At 47.5% G+C, this 14,316-nt stretch overlaps 4 protein-coding genes across 4 annotated transcripts; 3 read left to right on the top strand and 1 right to left on the bottom strand.

The window, feature by feature from the left end:
- Positions 1 to 95: 95 nt before the first annotated feature.
- Positions 96 to 1,393, top strand: TRV_03551 (uncharacterized protein; the record flags this gene model as incomplete). The annotated part of the gene is made up of 2 exons (XM_003022294.1): positions 96 to 166; positions 256 to 1,393. The coding sequence occupies 2 exons, from the start codon at positions 96 to 98 to the stop codon at positions 1,391 to 1,393; spliced, it is 1,209 nt and encodes a 402-aa protein (XP_003022340.1).
- A 163-nt stretch (positions 1,394 to 1,556) lies between these two features.
- Positions 1,557 to 5,990, bottom strand: TRV_03550 (uncharacterized protein; the record flags this gene model as incomplete). Its single annotated transcript, XM_003022293.1, has 8 exons — positions 1,557 to 2,554; positions 2,614 to 2,893; positions 2,947 to 3,095; positions 3,136 to 3,410; positions 3,474 to 3,816; positions 3,879 to 4,032; positions 4,086 to 4,639; positions 4,697 to 5,990. The coding sequence occupies 8 exons, from the start codon at positions 5,988 to 5,990 to the stop codon at positions 1,557 to 1,559; spliced, it is 4,047 nt and encodes a 1,348-aa protein (XP_003022339.1).
- A 1,237-nt stretch (positions 5,991 to 7,227) lies between these two features.
- Positions 7,228 to 10,503, top strand: TRV_03549 (uncharacterized protein; the record flags this gene model as incomplete). The annotated part of the gene is made up of 5 exons (XM_003022292.1): positions 7,228 to 7,959; positions 8,012 to 8,102; positions 8,155 to 9,219; positions 9,279 to 9,877; positions 9,934 to 10,503. The coding sequence occupies 5 exons, from the start codon at positions 7,228 to 7,230 to the stop codon at positions 10,501 to 10,503; spliced, it is 3,057 nt and encodes a 1,018-aa protein (XP_003022338.1).
- Positions 10,504 to 12,864: 2,361 nt separating this feature from the next.
- Positions 12,865 to 13,548, top strand: TRV_03548 (uncharacterized protein; the record flags this gene model as incomplete). The annotated part of the gene is made up of 1 exon (XM_003022291.1): positions 12,865 to 13,548. One exon carries the CDS (start codon positions 12,865 to 12,867, stop codon positions 13,546 to 13,548), a length of 684 nt encoding a protein of 227 aa, XP_003022337.1.
- Positions 13,549 to 14,316: the final 768 nt, after the last annotated feature.

Below are 14,316 nucleotides of genomic sequence, written 5' to 3'. Positions count from 1 at the left end.
GGAACCCAAAACCCAACCAAGTACCACACCAACTTTGCTCCCAGGCTTCTTCCAATTTACATACAGGATTGATCCATACGACCGGGAGACAGAAGATGGCTGCAACTAATGACCAGAGAGTTTACCGTGCCAGCTCGACTGCGCCGGTCAATATTGCTGTTATCAAGTAAGCAGAACCTCTGACCGGTGCGGGAGGGAAGCAAAGAAGCAAACCGTTCATGGACAACATCTAACCACCTTCAATTTCCTGTACAGATACTGGGGGAAGAGAGACGCCACTCTCAATCTGCCTACCAATTCCTCACTCTCGGTGACACTGTCCCAGAGCTCTCTTCGCGCATACACCACGGCATCATGCTCTTCAAAGTACCCCACCGCAGACGGCGACAGCCTCACCCTCAACAACAAACCACATAGCATCCAGGGCTCACCGCGAACTCTTGCCTGTCTTGCAGACCTAAGATCTCTCAGACAGCAAATTGAATCCTCGGACCCGTCTCTACCTAAGCTCTCTACCTATCCACTCCGCATTGTGTCTGAAAACAACTTCCCCACGGCAGCTGGACTGGCCAGCTCAGCTGCTGGATTTGCTGCTCTCGTCCGCGCTGTTGCGGATCTATACCAGTTACCGCAGTCGGCTAGTGAATTGAGCAAAATAGCCCGCAAGGGATCTGGCTCTGCTTGTCGTTCGCTAATGGGTGGATACGTTGCATGGAGAGCTGGCGAAAAGGAGGATGGCAGTGACAGTATAGCCGAACAAGTTGCCCCCGAGAGCCATTGGCCAGAGATGCGAGCTCTTATTCTGGTGGTCAGTGGTGCACAGAAAGAAGTACCAAGCACGGAAGGAATGCAGTTGACCGTTGCTACATCGACCCTGTTTCCCAGCCGTGCTCAGTCCATCGTACCGGAACGTATGACTGCAATTGAGAAGTCAATCCAGGAGCGCAACTTCGAGACCTTTGCAGAAATCACAATGAGAGACAGCAATGGTTTCCATGCCACAAATTTGGATACCTGGCCACCAACCTTTTACTTGAACGATACGTCTCGCGCCGCGATCAGGGCTGTCCATGACATAAATCGTGCAGCTGGACGCTCAGTCTGCGCATATACCTTTGATGCTGGCCCCAATGCCGTTATATACTACCTAGAAAAGGATGCTGATTGCGTCCTGGGAACATTCAAGTCTATCTTGACTTCTGCAACTGAGGGCTGGGAATCGGCAGACATCAAGAATACGAACTTGCTCGAAAAGTCCATCGACCCTCGAGCGGCCGAGCTACTTTCCAAGGGTGTAGGAAGAGTGTTTCTGACTGGCGTTGGTGGTGGTCCAATCAGCAAAAAGGAGCATCTTGTCAGCGAGTCTGGCGAGATATTGACCATCGCTGCTTGATTGTGAGAGGCTTCCAATTTTTTTTCCCCTTATACATCTACTGATGGAGTATATCTTTCTAATAAGAAAAGAAATAAATATCGAAATATTCACTTTCTCATGTTAGGGTATAACGTACAAGAGGCGGAAGCCGTATATACATTGCACATCCATTTGATTTTTTTTAACCACCCAATAAAGAGAGCTTCTTAAAAGCCTTGACCACAGGCGGTTCCCTCCCTTTGCCCTTGAGAGCTTCCATGCTCTCCAGATAAACACGTTCCCCACTTGAAATCGCACCAGCAGGAGGTTCATCTTCCTTGTCCTGCGCATCCGAACTGGCCTCTGCAGGGGTCTCGAAGACATCACTCAGACAATCCCTACACATACCCAAAACTTCATCAAGATTCTTCTCCACTACAGCTGCTCGTTCGCGCATCCCCCTTCTCAGCATTCCTTGGACCAACGCTTCCACTTCCTCAATTGAACTGTTCACCTTCTCAATCAGCCGCCTCACGCTATTTACGAGGTACTCCTCTTCGTAAACAGTTCCTTTCTTCCCCTTTGCACGCCTGCGTTCCTCTCTCTTCCTCATCCGGCTACTAGCCCGTGACGTACTGCTTCCCCCAGTATATCGGGTGAACAAACTCCTACCTGCCATTGTACTTGCGTCCGTTGGCGCAAGAGAAATATTGTCAGGGATATCAACGTCTCCAGCACCAGCACCAGTTGGGTCACCACCATAAAAGCCCAGAGGGTCAGCAGCGCGTTTAGCTCGCAATTCCTGTATCCGTGGCACCTGTGCTTGTAGTTGGCTTCTGCAGTCTGCTAGAAGTTCGGTCATAGTTCCCATTGCTTCTGCAAGGCCATGGTCAACAATTTCGGAGACTCGGTCTTGATAGTTGTGTAGGACAAGTAGCCGACATGCGTCGCCAAACTGAGAACCTTTGCAAAGCAGCCGTGCTGCGGTAGGAATGTCATGAAGGTAGTCTGATTGAATACGTGCAGCGGAGACGTAGTCTTTATTTTCGTCTGTGAGCGTGGAGGCTAGGGATGTGGCTAATTCATTCATATCGGTTTCTGATAGCGGAACTAAGGCTGCACAGTAAAGTGATTCTCGCCACATATGCGCCAGCTTGTACGATTCATAAGCAGGCTTGAACATTCCAAGAGATTCGTAAGCTGTAGAGAAAAAATTAGAATGAGCATTTATTTAGAGACAGAGAAGGAGGGTATCTCACCGATAGCAGCTTCTTTGTAGTTTGACTGGTCGTATAGGTAATCTGCGTGCAATTGAGTCATATCCCACAAAAGCTCTGGCTGGTACTTATACAACTCCAATGCATCCTTATAAAGGCCATGTTTGATTGTGTACAATTTCAGATCATCATATGAGCCCAATGCATGTAGAGTCTTCAAAGCTTTATTGAAACGACCAAGGTGATTGTCAATTTCAAACTTGCGTTGAAGCTCTGAAATACCATGTAACTTCTGAAGGAATGGGAGGTATTCTCTCGGGTCCTACAATACAATTAGTATAACACCTTATGATTTCATACTATGTATTCACTTACTCGTTGAGCTTGCTGAGCCACCATCAACGTAAGCTCAAGATCATATAGACCTAGTGCATAGTTGAAAAGTTGGTGGGCATCTGTAAGGAAGCACATATGCTCTACTGCTTCCTCTGCCTGTTCTGCGTTCCGTTCTGTTTCAGCGTTAGCTAGATACCACGAAATTCAGTATGAAGGGGTTGGACGTACCGCGTAATTTGGCGACAAGGCTAAGCCCAGCATCAAGATCTGGGGGAGACTTGCAAACGTGCGAGGTAACAAGATTTTGAAGATTGGTATCAATTCGGTGAGAGAGGATGGCTATAAATGCATCGCAAATCTTGTTCACTTTGTTCTCAGCTTTAATTTTACCAAAGGAGGTAGCCGGCGCCTGATCTGACCCGGGAGCGTTGCCTCGAGAGACTTCTGTCGGCTGCGAAAGCTTAAGAGTATCCTTGTAAATTGTCTTTGTTACATCTTCGTTTCTATTATGAGATGTGGTTAGATAAATTGGGCCATGCGGCAACATAGACGGATAATAAACTTACCTTAGACGAGATAGAAACTCGTCAATGAACTCGACCCTCTTCACTTGATCAAGGAAGAGCGGTATATTATCCAAAAACTGTTCGGGCATATAGTCATAGAGGATGTTCATATCCACCATCTGTGCTCTACAAACCAGGTAGGCTGATTTATATTTCTTGTTTTCAATGTAGCCACGGATACCTGCCAGGACAAAAGCTCGAGGGTAGATTGTTTCTATATTCCCTCGAGGCATCTGTAGGGTAAGGCCGAGCTTAGAGGGCATGGCAGTAATTAATTTGGCTCCACGCTCAATGCTTCGACACCTCTCATCCTCTTCCGGGGTATCCCCTGGTATTTCAAGATCTGTAACAAATCGTTAGATATGTATATATATAGCTTGACTGGGTTAGGATATTTGGCTATACCATCAACTTTAGCTATGTGAACAAATTTAAGTAGATGCTGCGCAGTTGTATAGATCAGATGTGCAGAAGTCAGGAGAAAAGATGTAACGCTTTTGGTGAGCAATCGCTTATTGGCATACAGAGCTCCGGACCGAGAAAGCGTGAACAATATATCCTACGTCAAGTTAGCTAAAATGTTCAACATTCTGGATGGTATAATTCACTTACATCCCCGCTAGGAACTTGGATAGCACGGGCCCAGCTTGTGTCGGTTGCGGGCCCCTCTTGCCATGTAACAACGGAAGAGTCCTCGGCTTCGTTGTTTCGAACAAAGCTATAACTTCTGACTCGTTTGCTCGGAGATATGTGGGCAATCCAAAGTTTCTCCTGCTCAGAATCGGGGAAAATAGAGGATATATGAACTCCCTCCTCAGGAAGAAAGACGGGTTTAGAAGCATTCGATTGTAGTCCTGTCCACTCAACTACTTCTCCGCCAAATTCATCTTGCGTTACTACGTAGATATCGTCCTCACCAAGAAAAGCGATTAGCCTAGGGCGCCTGGACGGAGAAATGGCATATGAGGAGTGTAGTGTTGCTTCAAGGGGAGAGGTAGACTTGAGATTCCAAGTGTATATCGTAAATGAAGCTGCGCTGAGGATAGCAATTTTTGCGCTCGTCTTGCTAAACGCCACATCAATAATATTTGAGTCATGGGCAAGTTCGCAAAGTGCCATCGGGGGAGGCACTGTTGCTACCTTCAACGGAGACAACTTTAAGGTGCCTATACAGATAGGTTAATAAATTGTCTTCTAGAGATAGACTAGTATATTTGACCTACATCCATCGATTACAGCGGTAGAACCAAAGTCATTAGGAATGATGGTCGAACCGGCCGCAACCTCAAATACCCAATCGGTATCAATCAACGAGGCTTCAAACGATGTTAGCAATTTTCTTGGTACCCAAACAGAGGAGAGGATACTTGAACTATACATACTTGGCGAGCTTGCGGTGAAACGCATCGCTTTCTCATGATGCCAGCGGAACGTGCAAAGTGGTGATGCCCCATCGATTGATAGTGAGACTTCTTGTTTGAGGTAGTAATGGTAATTTCCTGTTGTCCAAAGCTGGATCCTATCTTTGAACTGGACTGCAAGCACATTTGAATCAACATTCCAGGCGAGAGTGATGTTGGATGCCCAGCTTAGTCGTTCCTCCTTTGATAACCGAAGAGTAAACTGGCCATGTCGCAGCCCGTTTCTTTCAAAGAAGACAACACCGATCCTATCATCAAGCCGTTGGATGCCAGCAATGAGATTGCCCGATGGCCGCCAGCTTAGAGCACCCTCTAGTCCATCTACTGGCTCACTCACACTATTCAATGCACCTTCTCGAGAATAGACACGGATAACTCGACGAATGCCAGTCTCAATGCTATTAAGAGCGAGATATGCACCATCGCCTCTCCAGCTGAGAGTGTTTTTCCCGTCATCAAACTCGCTTAGTTTTCCTTCGTCAACTTTCTCTGGCACTGTTGGATCTCGAAGAGCTTTCGCTCGTTTCCCCTGGAACTGAGTCTCTTTCTTTCCCCAGCCCACGGAGACATGTTGGGATATCTTGAGATCTTCCTGGCTTAAAGCAATATCCGCAGCGCCTTCAAAGTCTCTGGTCATGTAGAGTAGAGTGTTTGCCTTTGTAGAGATGGCCAGCAGCTCCTCGTCAGGAGACCAAGCGGCAGCAGATATACCGGCATCAACGCTGCCAACAATTTCAATCTTGTCCTCTCCTGGCTGAGGCTCTTCACGAACGACAATGATATCTCCGCCTTCAAGCACCAGGCATATTATCAATGTGTCGGGGAAGTACTGCAAAGACAATATGCGATCACACTTCATCTCCGGGTTTGGGCAAGGCGCGTCCCAGGATGCAATCAGGGACATGTCCCCAGGCAGCGCCTCAGGATTGGCATCTTCATGCTGCAGCTTTCTCTTCAGCTCGATCACTGCGTTATCCTCCGCCGGACCAAATGCGCATATCAGCGAGTCCGTTGAGGCATCCCACGCAGTGGCGGCCAACGGAAGCCCACCAAGCAGCGGGACTTCCGAAAAACGAATATTCCTGAGGTTGCGCATCGTGACCGGAGACGAATCTTTACCATGCAGTAATCAATATAGAGCATGTAATCATGTTGCAGATGCTTATCGGTCGGCTATACTGATATTCATTCTAGTTGGTGGTTTGTATGGGTTTTGGCTGCCAGGAAATTTTTACTTTTTTGTGTCCATCAAGATCAGCCAATGATCGCATCTCGAAAGACATCAAAACTACAAACGGGCAGAGCCGAGAGTCAACTATCCAGTACGCAGCCAACAAGGAGCAAATTTAGAGACAAGATAAACGTATATATAGAGAGAGAGCAAAAGATATCGGAAGTAATACAATATTTTAATTCTGATTTAATCTTTATACAAGCTGACCAGGTATTCCGAGCCACCCATGATGCGATGGGGTATTTGTGAGAGATTCTAGGATAGCAATAAGGACTCGGCGTAGAAGGACAAGGAGGGAATCGAAATTAACGGGACTTCTTCGTTTGCCAGACTGAATAACGTACAGTGATTAGCAGTTTGAGACGTGTCGTCGAAGAGCATGCGTTGGAACTTACCAGCAATGGCGAATGGGAGAGTGAACCCGGTAACTATTTCAGTAGGTTAACCAAAGAGCAGGCGACATTGCAGAGAGCGAAGATGGGAAGGCTAACTCATGAAGCCCCAGTATCTGAGGAAGAAGAACTTGGTCAATGGGTTGAATGGGATGTTGGAGCGAGGGCCCTCTGGGTAGTGGAAGCCGGAGCCCAACTGGGTGCGAGTTGAGTGGAAGCCTCGACGGCTAATGATGGAGGCGGCCGTGTTGGCGCGGATGGCAGAACGGGCAAACATCTGGAGAAGGCGTCAGCTGGCGTGTCTCTATCCCTGAGCACGAATTGGCTGCGTACCTTGACTGTCGGCGGTGCTGGTGTCGTTCGATGTTTCGGAGAATGTGAATAAAAGATGCTGGCGAGCTTGGAACGCATCGAACGATTTCGCCAAAAAGAGGCAAGTCTGGCAGCATCACGTGAGGATGAGATGAGGTAGTCCGGTAACGGAGTAAGTTAAGTCCGATAGCTTTTTTTTTTTTTTTTTTTATTATCCATTTGGAACTTTAAAATTTATGATGGAGGGAGGGTAGAACATGCGCCTGCAAACCGATAGCTGGGAGAAGAGCAAGGGAGAGAAAAGCAAGAATTGGGACGCTGCGGCAGTGCAAAAGAGAGGCGCAGGCAGCTCTGGAGACGCTTATAGGCGCTGAAGCTGCTAGACTCTTAGCGCAATGGACGACCTATTCGACGTGTTCGAGGACAAGCCGGGCTTGAAGGATGCCACCAACGAGCCCCCCAGACCTAGAAAGGCCAGGAACAAGAAGCGACGAGCAAACGGAGACATCAAGTCAGAAAATGTAGCGACAGCCAACGGAACGGAGTCGCCAGAGCCGGTCGAGCCCGCTGGGGAGAAGAGTGATGCTGCAGAAGCAGAAGTCCAGGATGACCAGCCAGACATAAAGCGCCTGCGGGTTGACCAGGAACCAGAGCCAGTGGTGGCAGATACCTTTGAAACCGAACAGTCTCGTGAAGTTGCCGCGTCTGCTGGATTTCAGGGTCAGCAAGATGGGAAAGCTGTGGTGCTATCTCATCAAGTACGACATCAAGTTGCCCTACCTGCGGGCTACGACTACATCCCCATCTCCCAGCACAAGCCGCCGGAGAAGCCCGCGCGGGTGTGGCCTTTTACCCTCGACCCCTTTCAACAAGTCTCCATTGCGTCTATTGAACGGGAAGAGAGTGTCCTTGTCTCCGCGCATACTAGTGCTGGAAAAACTGTGGTTGCTGAATATGCTATTGCTCAGTGTTTGAAGAATAACCAGAGGGTGATCTACACGAGCCCAATCAAGGCTCTGAGTAACCAAAAATACAGAGAATTTGCGGCTGAGTTTGGTGATGTTGGACTGATGACCGGTGATGTCACCATCAATCCCACGGCTACCTGTCTTGTCATGACTACTGAGGTAGGACCACAGTGTGAATAATCAGTTGGACGCGGAGCTAATTTTCCTGCAGATTTTGCGGTCTATGTTATACCGAGGCTCCGAGATTATGCGTGAGGTCGCCTGGGTTGTTTTTGACGAGATTCATTACATGCGAGATAAGAGTAAGCATGCCTACCGTTCTTGCACAATGCACATGACTAACGTCTGCTTAAGCCCGAGGTGTCGTTTGGGAGGAGACCATTATCCTACTGCCAGACAAAGTCAGATATGTGTTCCTTTCGGCTACCATCCCGAATGCGATGCAGTTTGCAGAGTGGGTTACCAAGATGCACAACCAGCCATGCCACGTTGTATATACAGATTTCCGTCCGACCCCCCTTCAACATTATCTTTTCCCTGCCGGAGCAGAGGGCATCCATCTTGTTGTTGATGAGAAAGGTGTGTTCCGTGAGGAGAACTTCCAAAAGGCCATGAGCTCGATTGCAGACAGGCAAGGAGCAGACCCTGCGGATGCCATGGCTAAAAGGAAAGGGAAAGGGAAAGACAAGAAGACAAATAAAGGAGGAGACAAGAATGGGCCATCTGATATCTACAAAATCGTCAAGATGATCATGATGAAAAACTACCATCCAGTTATCGTATTCAGTTTCAGCAAACGAGAGTGTGAGGCTTTTGCTCTACAGATGAGTAAACTGGCATTCAACGATAACTCTGAAAAGGAGATGGTCTCTAAGGTTTTTAACAGCGCCATTGAGATCCTCTCAGAAGAGGATAGGGATCTACCCCAGATCCAACATATCCTACCCCTTCTCCGACGCGGTATTGGTGTCCATCACTCAGGTCTCCTGCCCATCCTCAAGGAAACCATTGAAATTCTCTTCCAAGAAGGACTAATAAAAGTTCTCTTCGCGACTGAAACATTCTCTATTGGTCTTAACATGCCCGCAAAGACCGTTGTTTTCACAAGCGTTCGCAAGTTCGATGGTGTCAGCTCAAGATGGATAACGTCCTCGGAATTTGTCCAAATGTCCGGACGTGCAGGTCGTCGAGGCCTTGATGACCGTGGTCTTGTTATCATGATGGTTGATGAAGAGATGGATCCTCCTGTTGCCAAGGATATTGTTCGCGGAGAGCAGGACAAGCTTAATTCAGCTTTCCATCTTGGTTATAATATGATTCTCAATTTGCTTCGTGTGGAAGGGATATCACCTGAGTTCATGCTTGAACGGTGTTTCTACCAGTTCCAAAATACAGCTAGTGTTTCTGGTCTGGAAAAAGGTGAATATTTTATACCCTGGAATGATCTTACCTAACGATTTGCTAACGAGCTTCATCAGAACTGGCTGAGCTCGAAAGTTCTAGGGATGCGATGACAATTGAAGACGAAGGCACAATACGAGAATATTATGACCTTCGACAGAAAATTGATACCTACAACTCTGATATGAGAGCTGTGATAACACATCCCAATTATTGCGTTTCGTTTCTCAAACCTGGACGTCTAATCCACATCAAATACCAGGACTATGATTTCGGATGGTCAGTGGTAGTCAACTGCCAAGCGCGAAAACCACCAAAGAACGCCCCGCGTGAAGAGTACGAGCCTCGTGAGAGCTATATAGTAGACGTTTTACTACCAGTTTCAGAGGACTCTTTCCTAAAATCAAAAGGTGTTCAGCCCTTGCCACCCGGTGTCAAACCAGCTAACAAGGGCGAGCCTTCGAAGCTGGAAGTTGTTCCCGTCCTCCTCAACTGTATACATTCAATTTCTATGGTGAAAATCAAAATGCCCAGCAACCTAAAACCAGAAGAAAGCCGAAAGGCCGTCAAGAAGCAGATTATGCAGATCCAGCAACGCTTCCCTGACGGCTTGGCGCTCCTTGACCCCATTGAAAATATGAACATTACGGATGATGAGTTCAAGAGATTACTAAGGGTATGAAATCCTCCCACACTCTCTCATTGCAACGCCGGTACTAAAGTGAAACTTAGAAAATCGAGGTTCTGGAGTCACGCCTAATATCTAACCCGCTACACAACTCTCCTCGGCTTCCAGAATTGTACGACCAGTATGCCGCAAAAGTGGAGCTTGTCAAGAAAATCAAGGAGACGAAGAAGAAGATCACCGAGGCCATGTCGATAATCCAGATGGATGAGTTGAAATGCCGTAAACGAGTACTTCGCCGGTTCCAGTTCATCAATGAAGATGAAGTCGTACAGCTCAAGGCTCGAGTTGCTTGTGAAATCAGCAGTGGTGACGAACTTATGCTCAGTGAGCTGTTGTTCAACGGTTTCTTCAATAATCTCACACCTGAGCAATGCGCCGCAGCACTAAGCGTATTTGTCTTCGAAGAAAATGCCAAAGACACTCCTGCCATTACCAATGAGGAGCTCGCCAAACCGCTCAGAGATATCCAAGCCCAGGCTAGAATCATTGCTAAAGTTTCCCAGGAATCCAAACTGCCTGTGAATGAAGACGAATACGTGAAGAGCTTCCGATGGGAACTTATGGAGGTGATGTTCGAGTGGGCAAAGGGCAAATCCTTTGCAGATATCTGGTAAGCTTCTCCATGTCCCGAAACCCACGCAACGTGCCAAGTTCAATCAGACAGCTAACTACCTATTTCTCATGAAGTAAAATGACCGAAGTTTACGAGGGAAGTTTGATCAGAGCTTTCCGGCGCCTTGAAGAATGTATGCGGCAAATGGCACAAGCGGCTAAAGTGATGGGAAGTAGCGACCTGGAAACTAAGTTCGAAACCGCCCTCACACTCATAAAACGAGACATTGTTGCCGCACAGTCACTCTACTTGTGATAGTTTGTTACCAGATATCATTATTGGCTGGCTGCTAGTTATTGGCTTTTTGCATTTACTGCGACCTGATTTTTTTTTTTTTCCTGGCTGTACACAGATGAATGCATGTGTGGCGTTGGGTGTGCGGCATTCCCCGTATAATAGCAAAAGTAAATGAAACATGCCGCTACATGGGCAATGCAATATATGACTGCCTGTTAATATTACCTTGATATTTTTTCTTTTCTTTTCTGCTCTTGTGCTTTCCCTTTGAAATCATCTCCAGGGGCAAAAAGGCAAAACTGACAAAAATAACTTTGCTTAGTCATAAGTTTTCGGGCTGAGAACCCCGTGAAAAGCTTATTATTTAAGGTTATGACGTAATATGAGTAAAAAGTATCACAAAAAGTTTAAATAACACATGAAGAGGAGCAGAAGTTTGGCTGTGGAAAGGAGGGAAAGGGAAAGGAATTTCGAGAATATAGAAGGAGATGTCAGGTGTAGTATCAGGACAATTACCCAATGCATATGTTTGCTTAGTAACTTTTGGGATAAGACAGCGAATGGTGAGTCTGTATCTATATAGATCAAGTACTCTGTAACACTAGAGACTGGATGTATGGAGATAGGTGCGATAATTAAGGGTATAGATACTGACAATATTTAGAGAGGCTGTCTATCTACACCGAGATTAATGAGAGCGATTCTTGTTTTATAGGCGCTTTATAGAATCCCAAGGATTCCCCAATGCACAGTATTTGGTGGCGATAGATTAGTCGTGGCTGGAACACCATTACCCAGGCTGAGAACTTGTCTTCTAACCGCAGTATCAAAGGTGCATATATAAAGGCTTTTCATAAAACTAGGGATCTCTATGCTTCCGGCAGAGAAATATAACCCAACGGTAGACACAAGCAGGTTGTTCTGATCGCCGAGAAAGTGCGTAACACGCAAGAAACTGAAGCCTATCACAGACAGGCTAGTGTGCTTACGGAAGATCCATTGATGCTCGAGAACACATCATCATTAATGGCTGGGATAGACATATATATATTGACTCTGCCGTCTGTTTGGCCAGGCCGAGGATGACTTCGCCTCAGAGAAGGCGAACCAGCCATCCATGCAACAGTAAGAAAGTCAAGAGGCCGCCCTCTTCCTCTAAATCACAAAATCCAGCCTGCCATACCTATCTCCGTATGCCCTGTTAGTTACGCCAGTCAGTAAGCGGCCAGTGGCTCCCCAAGAATAATATAAAAATAAACAGCCGTAACCATAGCTACCACAACAGCAGTCCTTGAACAAAGAGCCTTCTTACTCCAAAGACCCGAGCCACCAACGTCGCCACCCCCATGGAGCGCCAGCAGTAGGAATAGCTTAACAAATATTAATAATACCTCCAGTCTCTTCCTGTGCATGAGTCTGTACGGAGTATCTGTATCTGTATCTCTCTCTCTCTCTCTGAGTGTTATGTGTGTATTTTTGCCTTGTGTAATGTATGGTCACGCTGGAGCTAAGCTCGGGCCCTCTCGCTCCCCTTAGTGAGTTTAGCGTCGCTTTTAAGTCTGGTCGCCTTTTTTTCTTCGCTGCCAACTCAACGCAACCGCCTGACTTGCTCTTCTCCATCCTCGCTCTTCGCTCGTCCTCCCTTCCTGTGCTTGTCGACGCCTGTCTCCTACCAAAGGGCCAACACCCGCAGACTCACCCAGCATCTGCATCACGGCCTCTCGCTAGCAGTCACTCCTTGCCGAGCAGCCCTCGGTGATCATGAACAGCCTGGTAGCCACACCGCCTGTTCCTCCTCACTTTTACGAGACCTCTTGTCGCTCTGCACCATATTCCAGTAGGACTTACTCCGAGCCACGCCTCCTCCCCCAGCACCCACAGGAAAGCAATAAGATGGGAGTTCGATATGTCTGACTGACTTGACTGCTTCCCTACAGTGTCATCGACCAACGCCCCAGTGAACCGGAAGAGAAAGGCTGAGGATGACAGTCTCCCGAGCGACGATACTCGCATGTCTGCATCGCCCTCAGGGTCTCCTGCCCTCCATCCACGGCCGTTAGCTCCCCGTCACCTCAAACGACCACGGCCGAACGTTTCGGGCCGGCCGCTGTCTCTCCCTCGGTTAATGGAGACGCTCGACACAGATGCTCTGCGGTCGGTGTTGAGGTCGCTCTGTGATCGCCATCCCGAGATAGCCTCTGAGGTCATGCACACTGCCCCCCGGCCCAGCGTCAGCGCCGCCCTCCAAGTCCTTAACAACTACCAGTCCACTCTACAGTCCTCTTTCCCGCTGGGCGGGAACCCTTCCTCCGACTATGCATATAATCGAGTCCGCCAGCATCTTACCAACCTCCTTGAAGCTCTGAACGACTTTACACCCCATTTTCTCCCGCCAAATGAATCGCAACCATCAACGTCACTAAGTTACCTAGACGGTGCTACAGATATCATACATCAACTTCCACGGTGGACGACGCCACAACACAATCTTGAGAAGTATGCAGCGTATGAAGAGATGAGCAAAGCATGGTGTCTAGTAATCAGGGAAGCAGCAAAGCGTGGAGGCGGTATCCAACTGCAGTACGGAGGCTGGGATCAAAAGCTTGCAAAGCACAACGAGACCGCCGGAGGAAAACTTCAGGACGCCGTGAATGAATTGAACCAGAGCCTTGGCTGGATCGGTGGCAACGTGGGCAACCCGTGCAATTCCAACGCCGGCAGCTCTCAAGGCGACATGTCGTCAATACGTCAACAGCTCATGTCAGGCACTTACGGAGCTGGCCTGCCGTTGAAGGTCGGGCCATGGTAATCCTACTCAATTCATCCCCCCCTCTCCTTTTACGGACTGAGGCCCTTCCGTTCCTCCCAAATGGCGTTGCTTTCCACTATTTGCCTCCCCGCTTGCGTCGTGAAAGCAGACAACGTTTTGAGCAACCTTTTAATGAAACGATTACGATACCCATCTGTTAAAATACTAGATCGAGTTTTTTCATCTGCTCTGTGGATACATACATCTTTTTTCCGCTTCCCACCCAGCCTTCATACATGTGGCAATGGCTTGCTATAACTTTATTTTCCGGCCCCCTTTTTCTTCCTTTTCCTTTTTACCGCATCTTCCAAATACACTCTAGTTACCCGTTTCCACCATCCTACATTTCCTTTGCTTTCTAACGGTCTCACGATACTCATTCATCCTATCTGTTTTCTTATCACATTTTCTTGGGTGCTTATCTCTGGGGAGGCTTTCTCATTTTTCTCATAATTTTCCTTCTGTTTTTTCATAATATTGTTTTCTATTTCTCTTTCCCTTTTATCCCTTATTCTCACTTCATACTCTTTGTTTGGATGCCTCTCCTGAAACAGGTGCAAAGGCTTCGTCACTCGGCTAATGTGCCAGGAGACGTTGACAGACGTTTGCATGCTCGGTTGATGCTCCCTCCTCATAACGCATCAAGATCTTGATGGGAGGATAGTTAGTACAAATAGTACGCCATTCGGTCATTATGGTGGTACAGATAGACATAATAGAAAGAATCCCACGATAAAAAGGCCCTTATTTCTTTAGCTATCGTCACTA

This window comes from Trichophyton verrucosum, assembly GCF_000151505.1.
Source record: "Trichophyton verrucosum HKI 0517 chromosome Unknown contig00295_1.f1.exp, whole genome shotgun sequence".
NCBI lineage: Eukaryota > Fungi > Ascomycota > Eurotiomycetes > Onygenales > Arthrodermataceae > Trichophyton > Trichophyton verrucosum.
The sequence above is the reverse complement of the archived record's forward strand: the minus strand, read 5'-3'. Positions and strand labels throughout refer to the sequence as shown.